Raw genomic sequence first — 16,945 nt, 5'->3', positions numbered from 1 at the left:
AGCGTCTGCCTCTCCTCGTCTGCTGTTTATGGGGGTTTTCTTGCTTGCTTTTTTTTTAGGAGGTAACTGCTGAGCCCCTCGAGTCTCGCCCTACAGGAGCCTACACAATCGGATGTTCAAAACTCAACACATAAAAGTGGGTAGGGAATAGGAAGCCATGCAAATAGTATAAGGGGTTCTCTACTTCGCTTGGCTTTAAAGCTTAGTCTGCTACTATAGTCTAGGAAGCCTGTGCAGCTTGTGATTTGAAGGAAGCTGCAAGATTATGGAAATCTGAGGAGTAATTGACACTGTAAAAAATCTAGGGTGCAGTGAAATGGGCTGGATGTATCGAGTCAACAGCCTGCTGCTGTCAAAAGGGACATCTTTAAGCTCATTCTTTTGTGCACGTTTGGCCATCAGCTGAGGCCATACAGTGATACCATTCGGTTCACCAGGTCAGCAAGATATTTTCTTTTTGTGCATTAGTTTTCTGGCTTCATGAGCTTGCTGATTCCCTGAAAAGCAGATGAACGTCATATCTCATAATGGCACTCAGCTGTTAAATGGGTCCAACTGTCAAACTTGTATCGTTACAAGTGGCTCAGAATGAGTAAGGAAGATAGGCATTCTGAAAAGGCTCGTCAGCAGTGCACAGTTAAGGTACACTTTCATGAAATATAGGTGGTTTAATGTTTTTCAGCCACGAAAGGTGGAATTTCTTCTTTATTCTCTTCCCCTGAACTGGCATCCTCTCACATCTGCTGGTTCTGTTGCTCATTGGGCTTTTCCACTAGCTGATTAAACTGTCGAGAAACATAGTAAAAGGAAAAAGAAAAGGTATTTTTCTGCCTTTCAGTGATGCAAGTTGATGCACAGGAAGGTCTCATGAGTGCCAGAGCTGGCATGGGAGAGGGCAGAGCCATGTGCTTGGGAGAGGAGCAAATACCCTTCTGGCAGCAAAAAGGGATGATGGGAGTTTCATTACCACCTTCCAATTCCTTTAAGATACTATTTACAGCTCGCTTTCACACAGGATGCTTTAGGGAATTCTAAACAAGAAACTACATGAATTAAAGCTAACCTGGTATCTTGCTATTTAGCTTCTCTGTTTCTTTATTGCTTACATCCACAGTATATACACTTGTTTGCTACACCCTGATGCACGAAAACTTTTCTGAACCTAATACTTTCATAAATCTTTGTCTTACTTCTTTCTGCAATTCCTGAAAGTCAGATAATACCACTCACATCATCTATCATGATGAGAAGTGTGGTGTTCCAGGTCTCATTGAATCCAGGATATGAAAAACAATTACTGCTTTCTTCCTGTCAGAAACTTAACAAGGAATGCTGTACTTCAGTGCGATCATGACTTCTTAGGCTTGATATTTGTGAGAAATGCTCTTACTTTTTTTCCTTTAAAAAAAAACCCACCAAAACCTTACAACTTCATTATGTGAGGGCCAATGTTGAGATGTCTCCAAAATAACAGATATTCTTCTGCTGGTATATGTTCAGATCAGAGTGTAAATTGTAAGAGTTTCTGGTGTCTGTGGTTAAAATGTTCTAGTGGCTTCACATTACAGTTGAGTCAATTTAAAATCTTTGCCACCATGTGGGGAAAGCTCGCTCTTCTACATCCCTAGCCATGCTTTCTTCTCTCTGCTAACCGTAGGCTCTAGTCTGGTAACAGAAATGATTCAGTTCTTGAACTTTTCTCCCTTGCCCTCCCTCTAAAATACCCTACTTTTTTTGGCATGTTAGTTTTTCACTTTTTTATCAACCTGATTCACCTTGCTACATGAACAGGCAACTGTCAAAATTAACACAGAAATGTGGGGGTTGTGGCTGAAGGCTGGGAAGGAGAAGAAAGACTTCTTTATGGGAGGGAGGGTACAATTTGACTTAAGCTGTAACAGGAAACTGTACCTTCACTATTCTAGCCACTAAGTTTGGCCTTCCATAAGTAGTATGCTCCATTTTTTTTCTACAGCTACCACTGTAAATAGTTTGTTAATGCCAATGTGCGTTTGAAGTACTTCTGAGTATTACATCTGTTTGTATACATGCACATAGGTAGTCCTTCAATTTACTGACATCTTGCTATTGTTTATGTCAGGTTTAGATTATGAATGTGATTGAGAATTGCATCCTGAGCCTGCATCGTTCAATTTCTGCCTTGCATGGTCAGACCTTGTGGCCTTATCATGTGTGGTTCCGTATATTTTTACTTCTGAAATTAGGTGAAAATGTCCTAATTTCAGCCGGGCCCTTCAGCTTTTCTGTGTGCGGCTGCAGCACACCTTTTCATCTTTAGTGAAGAAAACCATTTGATACTTGTGGCCTCTTGGTTTCAGTTTATGGAACACCAACAAGAAGGTAGGATTTGAGTGAAAGCAGATTGTTCTTTTCTCCTTTAATACTTTAGGGCAGGTCTTGCAAGGAAAATACACAATTTCTCATCAAGATGTAGTGCAGGAGGAAGGCTGAGCAGCAGTGTTCCTGAAGTCTCCAGGGAATGGAATTCAGTAAGCTTTTGATAAAATGCCAGAAGACTTTGGGTTTGCAACTGATGTGGGATAAAGGCAGTTCTGGATAATGGGGACATGTTGCACAGATCATCCGCTCACTACATAGAAAGGCGAAAAAAAGCAGACTTGAAAATTGAAGATTCTGTGCCATTTTCCATTTTCTGGAAAGGATGAGTAGTGTCTGAGGTTACATTGTACAGACATTTAAAATCTTGATGGCATGTTTTCCCACTGTAGTTCTGAAATTTGTGCCTTCCCTCCCTGTACTCGAGAAGATTCAGAATCGTTCCTCTCAGCTTAACCTCATCGTCTTCTGGAAGACAGAATTTTAAATTTTATTGAAGTGAGAGACTACAAAACTAGGATCTGGTGTTTGCAAGTGACTGCTGGAGTGAGATATGGTATACACTGGCTCCCAAAAGCCTGTCGTACTTGCCACGTTTACAGGTGAGGGACTCTCTTCTTATTATGTGATTTTGATTTTTCCTGAAGAAACTGTGTCAGTGGTGTAAGCAAGTAGGTTTTTTTGCCTTTTTTAAAAAATCTTACGGCAGAAGCCTGCAGAAATGTTTTCCAAACAAATCAGCAAAACCTCATCTCAAAGATTTAGTGAAAAAGAGCATTAACAATTTAAATTAGGTGTGGGGGAAAATAGGAAACACCTTTCTAAGTGTGGACAGTATGTCTGATAGACCTAGGTTCCCAGCCAACCCTGCAACTCCAAGTTTTCCTCCAAAAGAGATCTGGGGTGTTATAAAGGGTTTGTATACCCAAAAGAGTCTAAAGAGCAGTCTGCTTCCTTTTTCAGGATCCTGCTTTTAAAATGTTTACCTTGTCAAATATATGAACAGTGAGACTTCATTAAATTTTTTAAGGTAAAATTACTAGTGGAATTAATATAAGCCTCCAAGTTATATGTTAAGACAAGGTGATGTTCATTTTCAGTATTGGATAAAAAATCAGGTTAGTTCACTGGCTGACTTACGTTTTCATAACTTTTAGTTCTAGTTTCATCTACATTGTGGCTTCTAGGTATCACCTTTTTGGCACTTTTCATCTTTTGTCTCAGCTTTAATCAGGAAAAACAGGAAGAAAAGCAGATCCAACAATCCTTAGCACAATTCCTGTTCGAGTTCTCAAAAGAATTCTTGAAATCTTTCTACACAGAGAAGAAAAGTTCAGTTGCTTTGATGCTGCATCAGGAAGGTCTTGACCAGTGGAGATGTTTGCTCAGTTGAATTTCTGGCTTCTATATTGTCTTTGGTGCCATCATACTGAATGTTTTTTTGCAGTCACTTGCTCTCCTCTTGATTTCCTTTTTGACACCTCTAGTTATGCTCAAGACGTAAGCCTCATGCATTTTACTCAACCTGAGGTATGATCTCCATTTTGCAGACAGTGCCTTGAGTTTCTTCACCCAACAGATCTGATTGTATTGTGTAACTCTAGGTCTTTCTTCCCAGTGTTGTCTTTTATAGCCACATCAATATTTATTCTTACATTTAGAGCATTTAAAAAAAAAAAAGTGTTTTTAGGGTTGCTGTCCTACTGTGATAACATAGACAGATCTACTTTCCTGCTATACACATAATACTGAATTGTATTCATGTAATTACCCAGAACAATTCCCCAACAGCTGTCTCTTTTATTAAAGCCCATGTTTAAATTTTGAAATTTTTCTTCTGGGTGTTTCCGAATATCATCCTGTCCAGCATGCTTTATTATTGGTGCTGTAGGTGCTTACTGCGTAGTGGTGTATCTTGGCCATTGTTTTTCTTTTGTTTTTTTTCCCTGACAATGTCCCTTGATGTTCATACGTTATTAAGGTCAGTACAGACATTATTATGAAACAGATGCACGTCCATTAAAACCTTGTTAGGAGATGTTATCATATTTCTTTGCACACGTAATTAATTCAGGCTTGACTTACTGCTTTGATGGAAGGTGAAATTACTGCTCCAGGATGCAATGGTAAAGTCCCCTGCTTTTGAATTTTAAACTGATATTCTTGTGGCACTGGATTACAACTTGTGAGCTGGATCACTGTCTTTCTTGCCTGGTGAAGGGTAGTAAGGATTTGCAGCTCATGTCCTGTAGCCTGGGATTCATTGTGAACCAGATGTCAGCTTCTAGAGAAACTATTTGTTAGCCCCTGGCCTGGTGAGTTCTGGCAGCGATATATGCTCGCTCTTGTGCCATCGTTCTGTATCACGTAGCTTACATGAGAACATGATTATCAACAGTGATGTTGTAAAATATGTCCTTCATCCAACCATACAGATCTTGTTCGAGCCCTTGCTTTTGATCAGTTTGGCATTGGGCCTCAATGTAATATAAAAACTGGTGTTTGCTGAACATGTGTCCATGCTCATTTTTAGAGCTGTTAGTTGTGTTCAGCATTGTTGATTTTCATGTAGCAAAGTTTGACAAGGGTGTTCTTTGGCGGCTTTATTCTTTTTTTTTTTTTTCTTTCTTAAAGCTGACCCTAGTTGGTTGTCTCACCCAAAGGCTGTCTTCTGCAGGATTTAGAATTTAATCCCTGTTAATCAACTTTTTGAGGTGGAGATTAATGGGAAAGAATGGTTTGTGGTGTTTTCAGAATGCGTGTATTTCCATATATCCACGCCTGGAAGACAACCAGTGTTACACTCAAAATGCCCACTATCACCTGAGGGTGATATAGAAGATTTGGACATCACTAAAAATCTCCAGTAGAGCAGAAGAAATAATTGTGTAAAAACTCCTGGTCCCATTAGATGAAAAAAAACCCATTTTTCTAGTGATTGACACTAAGAAATATTGTTAAATCTCTAACTATTGCTGAAAACCAAGGGATAAGTGTATACTTTTAGAGGTGGTTTTATTTATTGGTCCCTTGTAGGTCTCAGTTTAAGTTGTTTGAGTGCATTATTTGGGAAATTGTACCTTAAACCTGTTGTGAAAGCAGCTGTGGGAATCTGCAGCTGTCTTATCAATGAGATTCTTGGAGAGAAAATGCTTTCCATCAGCTCTCAGATGAGGTATCCAGAGTGAGATGTGCTTATTTAAAAACACTTTTCTCCTTTTTTTTGTTACAGCTGATGTTCTGAAGGTCACTGCCCACTGCAAGTTGTATCGCCAAGTTTTTCTGCAAGGAATTTTTAGGGGACAGTGAATTGGTGAGGAGAGAAGGTTTTTTGTTTGTTTTTGAGATCAGCACTTAAAAACCTTTTGACTTTCAAAATTTGACTTTTAAAATCTCTTCTGGGGTGCCAGGTTTTATTTAAAATTGATCTTTACATTAATGTTATACTGTGCTTAAACTCTGAATAAGATTTTAATCTATTTATTTATTGAATAAATAAAGGCTTCTGGCCAGCTTCTGCATTGACATTGTTTTATAGTATCAGTACGTTGCTGACAGATGCAGTCAAAAGCAAGATTTATCTTTAAGTGACTGAAAGACTGTAAAAATACCAACAGAATGAAACTGATTTTCAAGGACAATGTCCTGTGACAGTATTCAGATTGGGTCTGACTTAGAGGTTCAAAAATACTGTATGGCTAACTCATGATGGGGCATCCTTTATTGCTAATGCTTTTACCTTTAATGCAAAGCTCTATAAAACTGTCCTTTGTGTGAGATAAATCATTATGTATCTGGCATGCAAAAGAAAACTGACTCTAGAAGTACTTGTTTCATGGCTAATTCATGCCATGATAAACATATTTTAATTTAATTTCCTTGAAGGGAAGCTGGAGCTGGACATCCAGGCATTGTTTTCTGTAAGCTATTCTCAGCCTGCACACCAGCAGTCAACAAATGTTTTGTTCATTTCAATTTGAGCACTGTGAATACTGTTTGGCCCTAAGTTAGAGAAAAAGAAAAGCTCAAGCAGGGAAGCATTTTAAAAGAAAAGAATGAAGGTGGTTCTTTTCTTACCCAAAGGCAGAAAAGACAGGACAATCTTAATTTACTTACTGTTAAACGCCACAATCCACAGCCTAATTGCTTTGCAGTTGCACTGGCCGTAACCCTTGAGAGGAACATACCTCCTCAGTTGCAGAAGAGGGTAGGGGTTGGAGAGAAGTAAAGCTTCAGTGGGTAATGTTGCTTAAATTTTTTTGAGAGGGCAGTGTTTCTCATACAAAAAAAAAAAAAATCCAAGCAGGCTACTGTGATAAATGATCACAGATTTTTGAGTAGTCTTAGCTGATGGAAGGAGTCATCAGCTGCTTGGTTACATGTAGAGCTTGGTGATTTCAGGGGGGTGTCTTAATGTGGGGAGTATAGAAAAGTTCTGCAATGGTGTTTGTCAAAAAGGACATTACAGGTTCTGTGATAGCGATGAAGAAAATAGGATACCCATCCAGATCCTTTCTTCTGCTGTCGCTCTCCTCTTTCCTTTATTTGAGACTTGAATTCTGGGGAGGTACATGTACAGTGTGTGAAACATCTGATGGGAATGAAAATTGAGATTGGCAGAGTTTTACTATTTATGATATTAGTTCACAGATAAAAATTGCTTAGCAATGACGAACAAACAGAAATTAAGGTGTGGGGTTTTTCTTCAGTTGAAGGAACCTTTTGCTTAAGAAATGGTTATTCATATCCTAAACTAGCATAGAAGTCTTATATTGAAAAAGGCTATTCAAAGTTTCATTTGAAGTTAACTGGAAGTACAACCCCCTGAATGGGTATTTCAAAAGCACCCATGCTACTTCATGCTTATCTTGAACCTTTCATACATGGAAATCCAAGTGCATTATGAGTGGAGGGGAATTTTGTTATTGCCTACAGACATATAGATTTGAAAAAGTGGAGGGAAAATGCGCAAAACCACCCTGTGAAATGAGAGTAAGCCTTTGCTCTGTGCCTTATGGAGCTGCTTCACTTTTTCTCTCCGCTGGACAAAACTGGCTGCTTCAGAAGAGTCACTGCTGTTAGTTGTCCGCTGGGGTTTGATTTTTGGCTATGTCTGTGGCAGGGGTGACAATATGAGGCATTTCTTGCATGATACAATTCTATATATGATCCTGTGTATGTCACAGAAGCATGTAATTGTCATGACCATATTGTCATGATCAATTGTCATGTGCCATTTGATGTTAAGGTGGAGAAAAATGAAGTGAAAATACAGTATGTATTTAGAAATTATTGTCTTATCACGACTTACTGTGTTGTCTGTGACAAGTAACTCAAAGGATACTTCATGGAATACTTTTTTTCTTTTTAAACACATCGTCTCTTCATGTTCACTAAGTCTTGATTTTTACTTCATTTATCATGCTGTATTATCCATGGGCTTCTAAGGCCTGAATGTGAGACACTTAAAATGAAGGATCAGTCCTTTGGAAGGACGTATTTGCTCATCTAAGATCAAAGCTGAAGCAGTCTGTGATGTAGGAGTTGGTAGTGCTAACAGTTTTCATGCTGCAGATGGTTAACTAAGGTCTATTTATCAGAAAGTAAGGAAAAAGTCTGTCTGTTCTCATTGTGCCACTGGGAGCTTTTGCTTGAATGCATACCAGTCTGTACTAGCAAGCTGTCCTCATACAATATCACTGCCCAGTGATGTCTGAGGAGTAGAAGCAGGCAGGGCTACTTACAATGTGATCAGGTGACATCAACTGGGGCCATAAGACTGCTCCACTCTTGGGCTGTCTTAGGACCTTTCTTGCTGTAGCCTTTTTCTGCTTCTCCCAAGCTACAAGTCTCAGCTGATCATGAAGCTGTCTACTGGAGCTCAGCTTCAAGACAGCTTTCTTATTCCAGCTCTGTTGGCTGTGGCTGAGTAGAAATGAACTTTTAAAAAGTGCACAAGAAATTGGTACCGTAATATACGGCAGATTTCATTTAAAGTTTTCCGTTACTTTGTTTTGAATGGAGGTACTATTTCCTAATTCTACTTCTGTAGCATTGGTGTTATTAACACCTAAGGAGACAGTACAGGGCTTGGGAAGGAGAAATGGAAAACACCCCATCCTTTTCTTAGCTCTAAGTGAGATAAATCAAAACTTCTGAAGTCAGAAGACTAGCTAAGAATCCATCTGCCTTTTTTCATTGCAGTATACATGAAGCTCAAGATCTGAACCTGCTATGACTGACCCAGACGTCCTCACTGAGGTCCCAGCAGCTCTCAAACGCCTTGCCAAATACGTGGTGCGTGGCTTTTATGGCATTGAACATGCTTTGGCTCTGGACATTCTCATCAGGAACCCCTGTGTGAAGGAAGAGGACATGTTAGAGCTCCTTAAGTTTGATAGGAAGCAGTTGAGGGCTGTCCTCAACACCCTCAAGGGTGACAAGTTCATCAAATGCAGGATGAGGGTAGAGACGGCTCCAGATGGCAAAACCACCCGTCATAACTACTACTTCATCAACTACCGCCTTCTGGTTAATGTGGTGAAGTACAAGCTGGACCACATGAGGAGGAGGATTGAGACGGATGAAAGAGACTCCACCAATCGCGCCTCTTTTAAATGCCCCATTTGCTTCAGCACTTTCACAGACTTGGAGGCCAATCAGCTGTTTGACCCCAGGACAGGTAAGAGTACAGGTAACAGAATGCTCTGGCTCTCTCCTTTGTCTGTAAGTGCTGGACTTTAAGGAAACAGTCTTAGGAAAATTCTCTTTGAGTTTGGCCGGAGCTAGAGGGCACTCTGTTTTTGCAGGTGGTAAATGTTTGCGCAAAATACAAAAGTAATGTATACAGACTTACACAGTCTGTACAGCAAATAGCAATGTTGATAAAATGCTTGAGTGACAAGCAGTAGAGAAATGGAGGTCTTATCGCAATTGAATTCAAGGGTGAATAAGGCAGTCTGTCCTTGTTGGAAGCTGACGTTTTTTCAGTATAACCTGGTCTTGCTTGTAAACTGTATGACTTACTGGTAGTTTACAGAGAGGGCATATGTATAGTTGACTTTGGTATGCAAAAAATTTTTGATTTAGAGATGGTCGTGCAAGGAGTGAGTTGTTACTGTTTAATTTTCTTCTAGTCACTTCATTATACTGTACAACCTCGTTTCCCCAGTGTAAAGCAGTCTCACAAAAGTTAAGAGAAATTAATTACAGACTTGTCTGGTTGGGAGTAAACAAGATTCTTTTTAAAGTGTGTGTCTCAGTCTCAGTGGAGGTGCATATCTGTCTCATGCATATGAATCGAGAATCTGGGTGCCATTGTCTACAGGGGCAGTCCAAATACTTTGTGCTTCTGTGCCGGGGAAGAAAAGGAAGAACACCTGCACCTGATGAGATCCTATTTTGCTAGTCTAATCTGGGATTATTTTGGGGGCAAGGCAGGGAGCAGGGTTTGGGTGTTAGGCTTCCACCTTCTGAATTAGTTTCTTTACTTTTTAATTTTTCCTTTTGAATTCTTTGTCCTGATCTTACTTTTCCACAAAAATAAAAGAGCAAAAGTCAGGAGAGCTCTCGGAAACATTGGAGTGTGGTGCTTTGTGTCAGTTATAATGAGAAACTGTAAAAATTCACTGTTCAGTGGTATTGAAGCTTTTAATCTAGGGTTACTGATGTCTAATCTGCTTTGGAGAAGGGCAAACACCCAACAAATGTTCAGCCTGTCATTTTCCCTCTTTCCTGCCTCCAAAGGTCAAGAGCTGTGAAACTCCTTTTACTTGAACAACCATGAAAATGATACTTAGTACTAGAGAAGCAGAATCCACTATGTCAATAACCGTCATTGCTGTAGTCCAGCGCAGCTCTCCAAGTAGGAGTCGCTCCCTCATGGAGTACCAAAACCAGCAGTGCCAGCACAGATTTACTATACTCACCACTGAGTATAGAAACTACACATGCGCTCTACAGTAACGATTATCTGTGGCAGCTACAGTTGTGGGTGTCGGGCTGAAGGGGAATAGTGCTTTTGCAGTTCACTTCAGTAAGGAGAGAGTAGAGAACCTGTACAGAGAACATAGCGGGGAGCATGAGACACTCATCCGAAGGGGACCTGTAACACTTCACAGGTGAATCCTCCCGGTGTGTGGGCGGTGAGTTCCAAGAGCAGAGAACTGGCTGTCAAGGAGATGCAGAAAAACAAGAATGCTGGGATTAGGCTTTGACAGCAAGGCCTGTGCTCCAGGAACTGATGAGGTCAACCAAGGGTTTGTCTGCAGTACAGGTACTGGCTGCCTTCACAATGCAAAATCAGTCACTGGCACATGGAGTGTTTTGCCGTTTTGCTGATGGAAGGAAGGGTTGAGTGCTGTTTTCCCAGCAATTGCCAGCAGTTGGTTTCTGTCAGTATTAATACAAATAACAAGGTAGCGAGTTTACCTTCACTTACTTTCAGTAAGAACATACCTGTCTAGAATTTATGTATATTCTGTTTCTCCTTATATAACTTTTAAGTCAATGATAGCTTCATCTAGATAGTGCATGATGATACTGTTGTTTCTCAAGGGGTTTTACATGGAATACCAGTTTGGATAGGGCTCTCCAGTTTACTGTTTAAGAAGGTCTCATACTGTCTCCAAACCCTGAGATAGCTGCTTGTTTCCATTCTGGGTAAATAAGTGGGCAATTTGGTTTTTTAGTGAGAATGGCTGCTTTATATTGCAGTGGATTGTGTTGTCTGCGTATGTTTCCTGCTCCTCTGGAATTTCGTATTAGAAAAGAACTGAGACACCTTTGGGTCTCTCACAGAGGGAGCTCATGAGGACAAGGCATGTAGAGGAACAAAGTTTATGAGACAGTGAATAGCCATCCTTTTCCAAGGATGTCTTTAGCCCTTATCAGTGCTATACATAAACCTCTCCCACTCATTGAAACTCATGGCAGTACAACTGCTGAAGGGTAGCTGAAAGCCACATGAATTTCAGTCACGGTTGACCTGAGCTGCTGCTCCTGGACTGCAGTCATGTTGATAAAATTTTGTGAATCAGAAGGCCTGCAGGGCCAAAGTCTGCTAGTCCATGGAGCAGGTAGAGCATGGAAGGCATCCTCTGCACTAGTCTAGATGAGGCTGCACTTAAATTGGCGATCTGTTAAAAGACATCCTGTTTCACTGTCTGCTTGTTGTCCTTGTCACTCAGAGATATGGGGATGGTTTAGATATCCTGTGTTTTCTTCTGCTTCACTTTCCTCTTCCCTAGTTACAACTCAAATGCAAACTCTGCGCAATTGTTGTAGAATGAAAGGGTTGGAAGAGGAGGTTATTGCTCTTGCCCTTCCTTATCAGTGATGGTGAGGAGGTTTCCAGAATCTCTCCATGACTGTAGTCATTCTATTGCAATTTGTGAATTAAGAGTGCTTGTGAAGAGCCTGTCCATGAGTTGGATCTGTAGTGCTATTTAATTTTTACCACAGCATCTGTGTCTGTCTCTCGGCTTCAGCAGAGGTCTGTTTGTTATAGATTACCAGCTGTCAAATGGAGGCTTTTTTAGCTCTGTGCTTTACTGCATTTGAGTAAATGGAGTAAATGGAGTAAATTGAGTCCATTATTTTGAAATAAGCTGATGTGTTTGTTTTCATCAGAAGATGTGACTATTGGTGTTTTTGGAAGGTGGAAATGTGTCTGTTGAGAGAAAATAATTGATAGTAAGAAGGGTATGTTTTCAGGGCACATAGGTATAGATGTGCTTTGGTTGCTGTTCATCCAACTAATTTGGAAAAATATTTTTGAACAGAGCAGCAAGTTTGCCACTAAGGTAATTTTAAATGTAGATTTTAAATGGTATAAATGTTACTTTGAGAGTGTGATCACTCTGTTTTTAAAAGTATTATGTGATTTTTCTCCATCCCTTTTTCTGCCATTAAACATCTCAACCCAAAAACTTACTATGGTGTGAAAGGTTGAACAAGTATTGTCTGGTACTTGTAGGAATTTCAAGGACAGGAATCATGTAATGTTAAAGAAAATGTCAGATGGTGAAAGTCAAGGTGACGAAAAAACTAGAGTTTTGCTGCTCTTCTTCCACTCACAAAGGGATCTTTTGAAAAGTGAAAAGAAAGAAACATGTGTTGGAGGAGTCACTTGGTTGTATGACCAGTGGGTGCCTGCTAGCTCTAAGCGTAGCGTGCCCAGGTCATGAATTTTAGACCCATCTGCTCTCAATGAAGAGCTTGAACAGATCTCCAGACATCACACTTTCTCCTCACTGGCAGTTTTTACTGTTGCCTCCAAAGAAGCTAACTTCTGCTTTTAGAGGCAAACAGCTTGGACACAGTGTGCTTTTATTTTGCAAAAGTTTGCTGTGGAAACTTGTGGCAAAGCTAAGAACTTTGTGATTCAAGAGGTCACAGATTTGCAGTTTGCCTATTGACCTGGCAGTGCCTTTGACGGGAATTGTTGCAGGCTGAGTTGTTTCAGGCTGAGAGGACGGTTCTTAGCCACTTTTGTGAGTGTTTTGAGATCTACAGAAAGAAAAACACTAATGCTGTATGAATGAAAAGTGTTACTTGGAGCCTTGTGTTTCAGATGGGATGACTGAGAAAGGAAAAAGATTGTCGTTTTCCTAGAAGATCCTAATATGAGCACTTGAAATACGTACATGCATATAAAATCATTGCCTTTCATTTGTGCCATTGTCTGCTGCCTACCTGTGCTGTGATATTTCATCACTCTTTGTTCTGCATGCTAGTAATTGCACGCAGCTGACATTGTGATGAAGCCTCATGCAGGTGGAAAGCTGTAGCCATTCCCTTAAATAAGGTAAGGGCTATCTCTTGAGGCAGGGCTGTACAAGAAAGAGTTTAATTGAGTAGTAGTAAGGAAAGCCAGATGTTAAATGTATACTGTGAGAAACACTGCTGAACTCTGTCTATTCCCAGACCTGGGCTGACAGTGGACACTGACATAAAGGACACTGGGTTTTCAAGTGTTTCACCTAGAGATAGGATGTTATTTCATCAGGCTCTTACACAGACCTATGGGAAGAATTTGCTTCTTTGTGCTTTTAAATGTCGAAACTACAGAAATTTGGTTTCTGTAGGCCAATTCCTGAAATTGCAGAGCAATCTAAACAACTCGATACCATCTTGTGGATTGGATATTAAAAAAAAAAAAATTCTTGGAGAATTAAATATGCACAAGTCTGTTGTGCAGAGTGTGGGGGGGAAGGACAGGAGGAGTTGCATGGTCTCACCCAGTAGAGGGAGCTGTCTTCTTTTCTCTATACATATGGGCTTGGGTTGGTTAATTTATTGAATGTCACAAAACTGGAAATTATGTTCATGGATGTGTGTTCTGTAGCATGATTAACTGGGTCTGGTTGGGGAAGGTCTCTCTGATGTATCCTGTTCTCATACCCTAATCATATTTGTAAATCTAGTGTGGTGTTGGAGTTGACTGTCAAATTCAAGGTCAATTTGAAAGAAAGTATGTGACTAGAAACTACAAAAGGGAGAGTGGGGTTGAAGTGAAGGAGTGACAGAAATGAGATCCCGCAGTGCATCACACTGTTATTCAGCCCTGGATTTCTTTAGGTATTCTAAATACCAAACTCTATCAGGATACTCGCCAGCGTAGCAGGCGGATTTGATCCTAGAAAGAAAATATAAGGCTAGATGAAGTAGTTTTTCTTCTGTTCTCTTCTACCTTTGCAATATAATTTTTATCCAGTCTTGTGTTTCTTTCACTTCTGTTACTGTGAAGAAAAACCTTGATGTTAACAGTAAATTGTAATTACAGTTGGTCTCTCTTACGTACTGGTCTCTCTTATGTGTCCTCACCGTAACATTCAGTTAGCTAAGACATGAATAATAGTGGAAAGAAAAGGATGGAAGATAAGTGGGTAACATGAATCAGGAAGATTATGCTGTTGGGATGTTCTTAATTGCAGTTGTAATCACTGGAGTCTTTTGTTGTTATTGGAAATCATAACAGCTAATTACTTGTCTACTCTTTGCCCTCCCACAGTTTGCTCTTGGTTTGGGGAATGATTTTGGATATAGCTATCTTACTGTTCCTGAAGATGCACTGTAATAGTAACATACTGTGTTTCTGGACCCCTTTCTTAATCTGTGTGCTGATAAGAAATTTAATTTGGGAAGAACAGATTGAAGGTGGCAATATCAGTTTTATAGAAGGGAAGACAACACCTTGAATTTCATTTTAACCCCACTTGTTTTACTGTCAGCCTCTCACATGTCATTTGTATACTTCATAACAGAATTACACATAACGTGTTCAGAGGCTGGTTTTCTGTACCTGTCACAAGGTACCTTATATCACATTCAGGCAGCCTGTATGCAGCTGAACGTTTGTATGGTTTGGGCCCTGTTACTGAGATTAGAAATTTGACTAGTCTTTGATTTTTTTACTTTGGTCTTACGTGTTGACTTCTAGAGCTACTGCCTTTTCTTCTGAGTGCTCAGCTTCTCACTTCATACCCAGTGAGCTATTCAGAACACATCTGTCTTCTCGTCTTGTTTTGAATTTCCACTTCCCAGGCAAGTTCTACACTAGCTTCAAATATTCATCATCTGATTCAAATTACTTTTGAGCCTGTCCTATCTATTTTGTTAAATTTTTTCTTATGCTTCTCCTTCTCCCTGTTTTTTGCCTTGCCTTTTCTTGTGGAGCTCTTGTGTCCATTTCTGGTACATCTCTTTTTGTGTTCTGTCCCTTCCAGCCATTAGAAAAAATAAATCACTTAGAGCTATTTAGTCCATATATTCACACTATGTAGTCAATCCTATTTGATCTTTATGCTGTTGATTCTTGTCCTTTAGGTTCAACGATTTTCAGAATAGGCATTCTGGATAGCTTTGTCTACCGTGTACTGCCATGCATGTGCTATATGATATTACTGCTACAACAATTCACAGCTTTTTACCAGCCAAAATCAGGACTTAAAAAGTCTTTTTGTGAATTGGCATACCAGAAGCTTCCATTGAAAAAGAAAGGATTCAGAGCAGTTCTGTTTTGAAGAACTTCAAGTTTTGTGAAGTTTTTTTTGTTAATTGTTGTTAGCTTTCCAAGTGTATGTAAACCCGTCAGTGTGATTTTTCTTGACTTTACAGGCACATTTTGTTTGTCTGTGCTGCCACTGAGAGCTTTTGGCAAACACCCACAGAAGGAAACTGCCCATGTTCTGCTTAGTTTCTCTGTTTCTATTCAAATTGCTGGCAAAGGCTCCAAGACTATTCCTGTCAGCTTTACTCTGCTTCAGCTTGATAAGGCCTGGAGCCACAGAAAAGGGCAAACTGAGAAAAACATATCAGAATTAATGCGTGTTTTTCTAAAAGTAAGAATACTCTTTAGAATGACTTAAAAGGGATGTGTAGGTTACATCTGTAACTTGAACTCATTCCCTGCAGGTTGGACACCCTGTCTGAAAGATAAACATCTAGTTTAACCACGAATCTCTCAGCTTGGTGGACAAACAGGTGAAGGTAGTGTTAGAGCCTGTGCTATGCAGAACATCAGACCAGAGGATTGTAAGTCACTGGAGTAACTCAGAAAAGCTGTTGCCTGTAGAGTGCTGTCTGGTCACTTCCCTGTATTCCATGTTGACCTCTGGCTGGTATGCTGTGTCTCTTAGATCAAAAAAAAGTATCTGATAAACACATGCCCTGACTTACAGTACTGATACCATTTTTTTTTTGTCTGCAAAGGACATTTTATTATTAGAAGTGCAGGAAATAATTGCCCTTCAAGTAAAGGTTATCACTTTAACTTTTCTCTTGGCTTTGCAAATTGAAATAGATAACAGCAAGAAGATCTCTGTAAAATCTGTGAATGCTGCTAAGCCACTTGCAGTGATGAAAACTGGACTGCAGCATTCCTATCTTTTACTCTAGTAATTTGCTGTTCTTTTGAAACTGCATCCTTGGTAATACCATCTGCAAAGTGTGTCATCCTTTTAGGCATGGGTATCTGTAAGTCAGATCAGGAGCTCATGGAGAATCCTGTTACTTGTGTTGCAGTCTCTCTGCTGTTGGATGCAATTTGAGGGTATAGTATGTTGGCTCAGTTGGTATTTTGGCATAGTCCTCTTGGTTTAAGTGTAAAAAAAAAAAAAACCCGTTCTTTAATTCCTAATGAGCTTCCTTTGGATATTCCCTCTGTCCAGTTGCGTCTTTCTCTGCTTACTGTCTGGCTTAATTTACCCACAGTGGGACAGAAGGAAGAACTCTTGTCAGCTCAGAGCTGCTGAGGTTGTGCATATGAGCTGGAACAGAAATATCTCTTACTGAGAGGAGGAAAGGATTCCTCTCTTCTTTTCCAATTTTATATTGAATATGTATTAAATAATCTGGCGCTTCTGAAGGATCAATAAGTTGATGTGTCTCATGCAGTCCATTTTTTGAATGTTTAATTTACCTTTTCAAGAGAAATGTCTTTGCTCAAAAATTCTGCTACAGTATTTTTAATTTAGTTGGGCTAAAAATGGTCTGCACACTGAGATGAACGAGCAGCGCAGTGTTCCTCTAGATAATATAAAGTGGTCCTGAAGGTGCTTCTTTTTTTTTTTCTTCTTAAGACATT

The 16,945-nt window shown here is 39.8% G+C and overlaps 2 protein-coding genes across 3 annotated transcripts in view; one reads left to right on the top strand and one right to left on the bottom strand.

Moving 5' to 3' along the window:
* The window catches only part of RABL3 (RAB, member of RAS oncogene family-like 3), a 13,488-nt gene extending 12,246 nt beyond the window's left edge, over nt 1-1,242 (bottom strand). The window contains exon 1 of the mRNA XM_009330304.1: nt 1,224-1,242. Within this exon, the coding sequence (XP_009328579.1) occupies nt 1,224-1,242 (19 nt within the window). The remainder of the gene's footprint in view (nt 1-1,223) is intronic.
* The window catches only part of GTF2E1 (general transcription factor IIE, polypeptide 1, alpha 56kDa), a 55,862-nt gene continuing 38,982 nt past the window's right edge, over nt 66-16,945 (top strand). The window contains exons 1-2 of one of the 2 annotated variants that reach the window (XM_009329270.1): nt 66-136; nt 8,563-9,040. In XM_009329270.1, the coding sequence (XP_009327545.1) occupies nt 8,593-9,040 (448 nt within the window). In that variant the 5' untranslated portion in view covers nt 66-136; nt 8,563-8,592. Of the gene's footprint in view, nt 137-5,609; nt 5,672-8,562; nt 9,041-16,945 lie in introns of those variants that run through there. The other variant, XM_009329278.1, reaches the window with a different exon arrangement.

Source organism: Pygoscelis adeliae, unplaced genomic scaffold (assembly GCF_000699105.1).
Source record: "Pygoscelis adeliae isolate BGI_AS28 unplaced genomic scaffold, ASM69910v1 Scaffold120, whole genome shotgun sequence".
NCBI lineage: Eukaryota > Metazoa > Chordata > Aves > Sphenisciformes > Spheniscidae > Pygoscelis > Pygoscelis adeliae.
The sequence above is the reverse complement of the archived record's forward strand: the minus strand, read 5'-3'. Positions and strand labels throughout refer to the sequence as shown.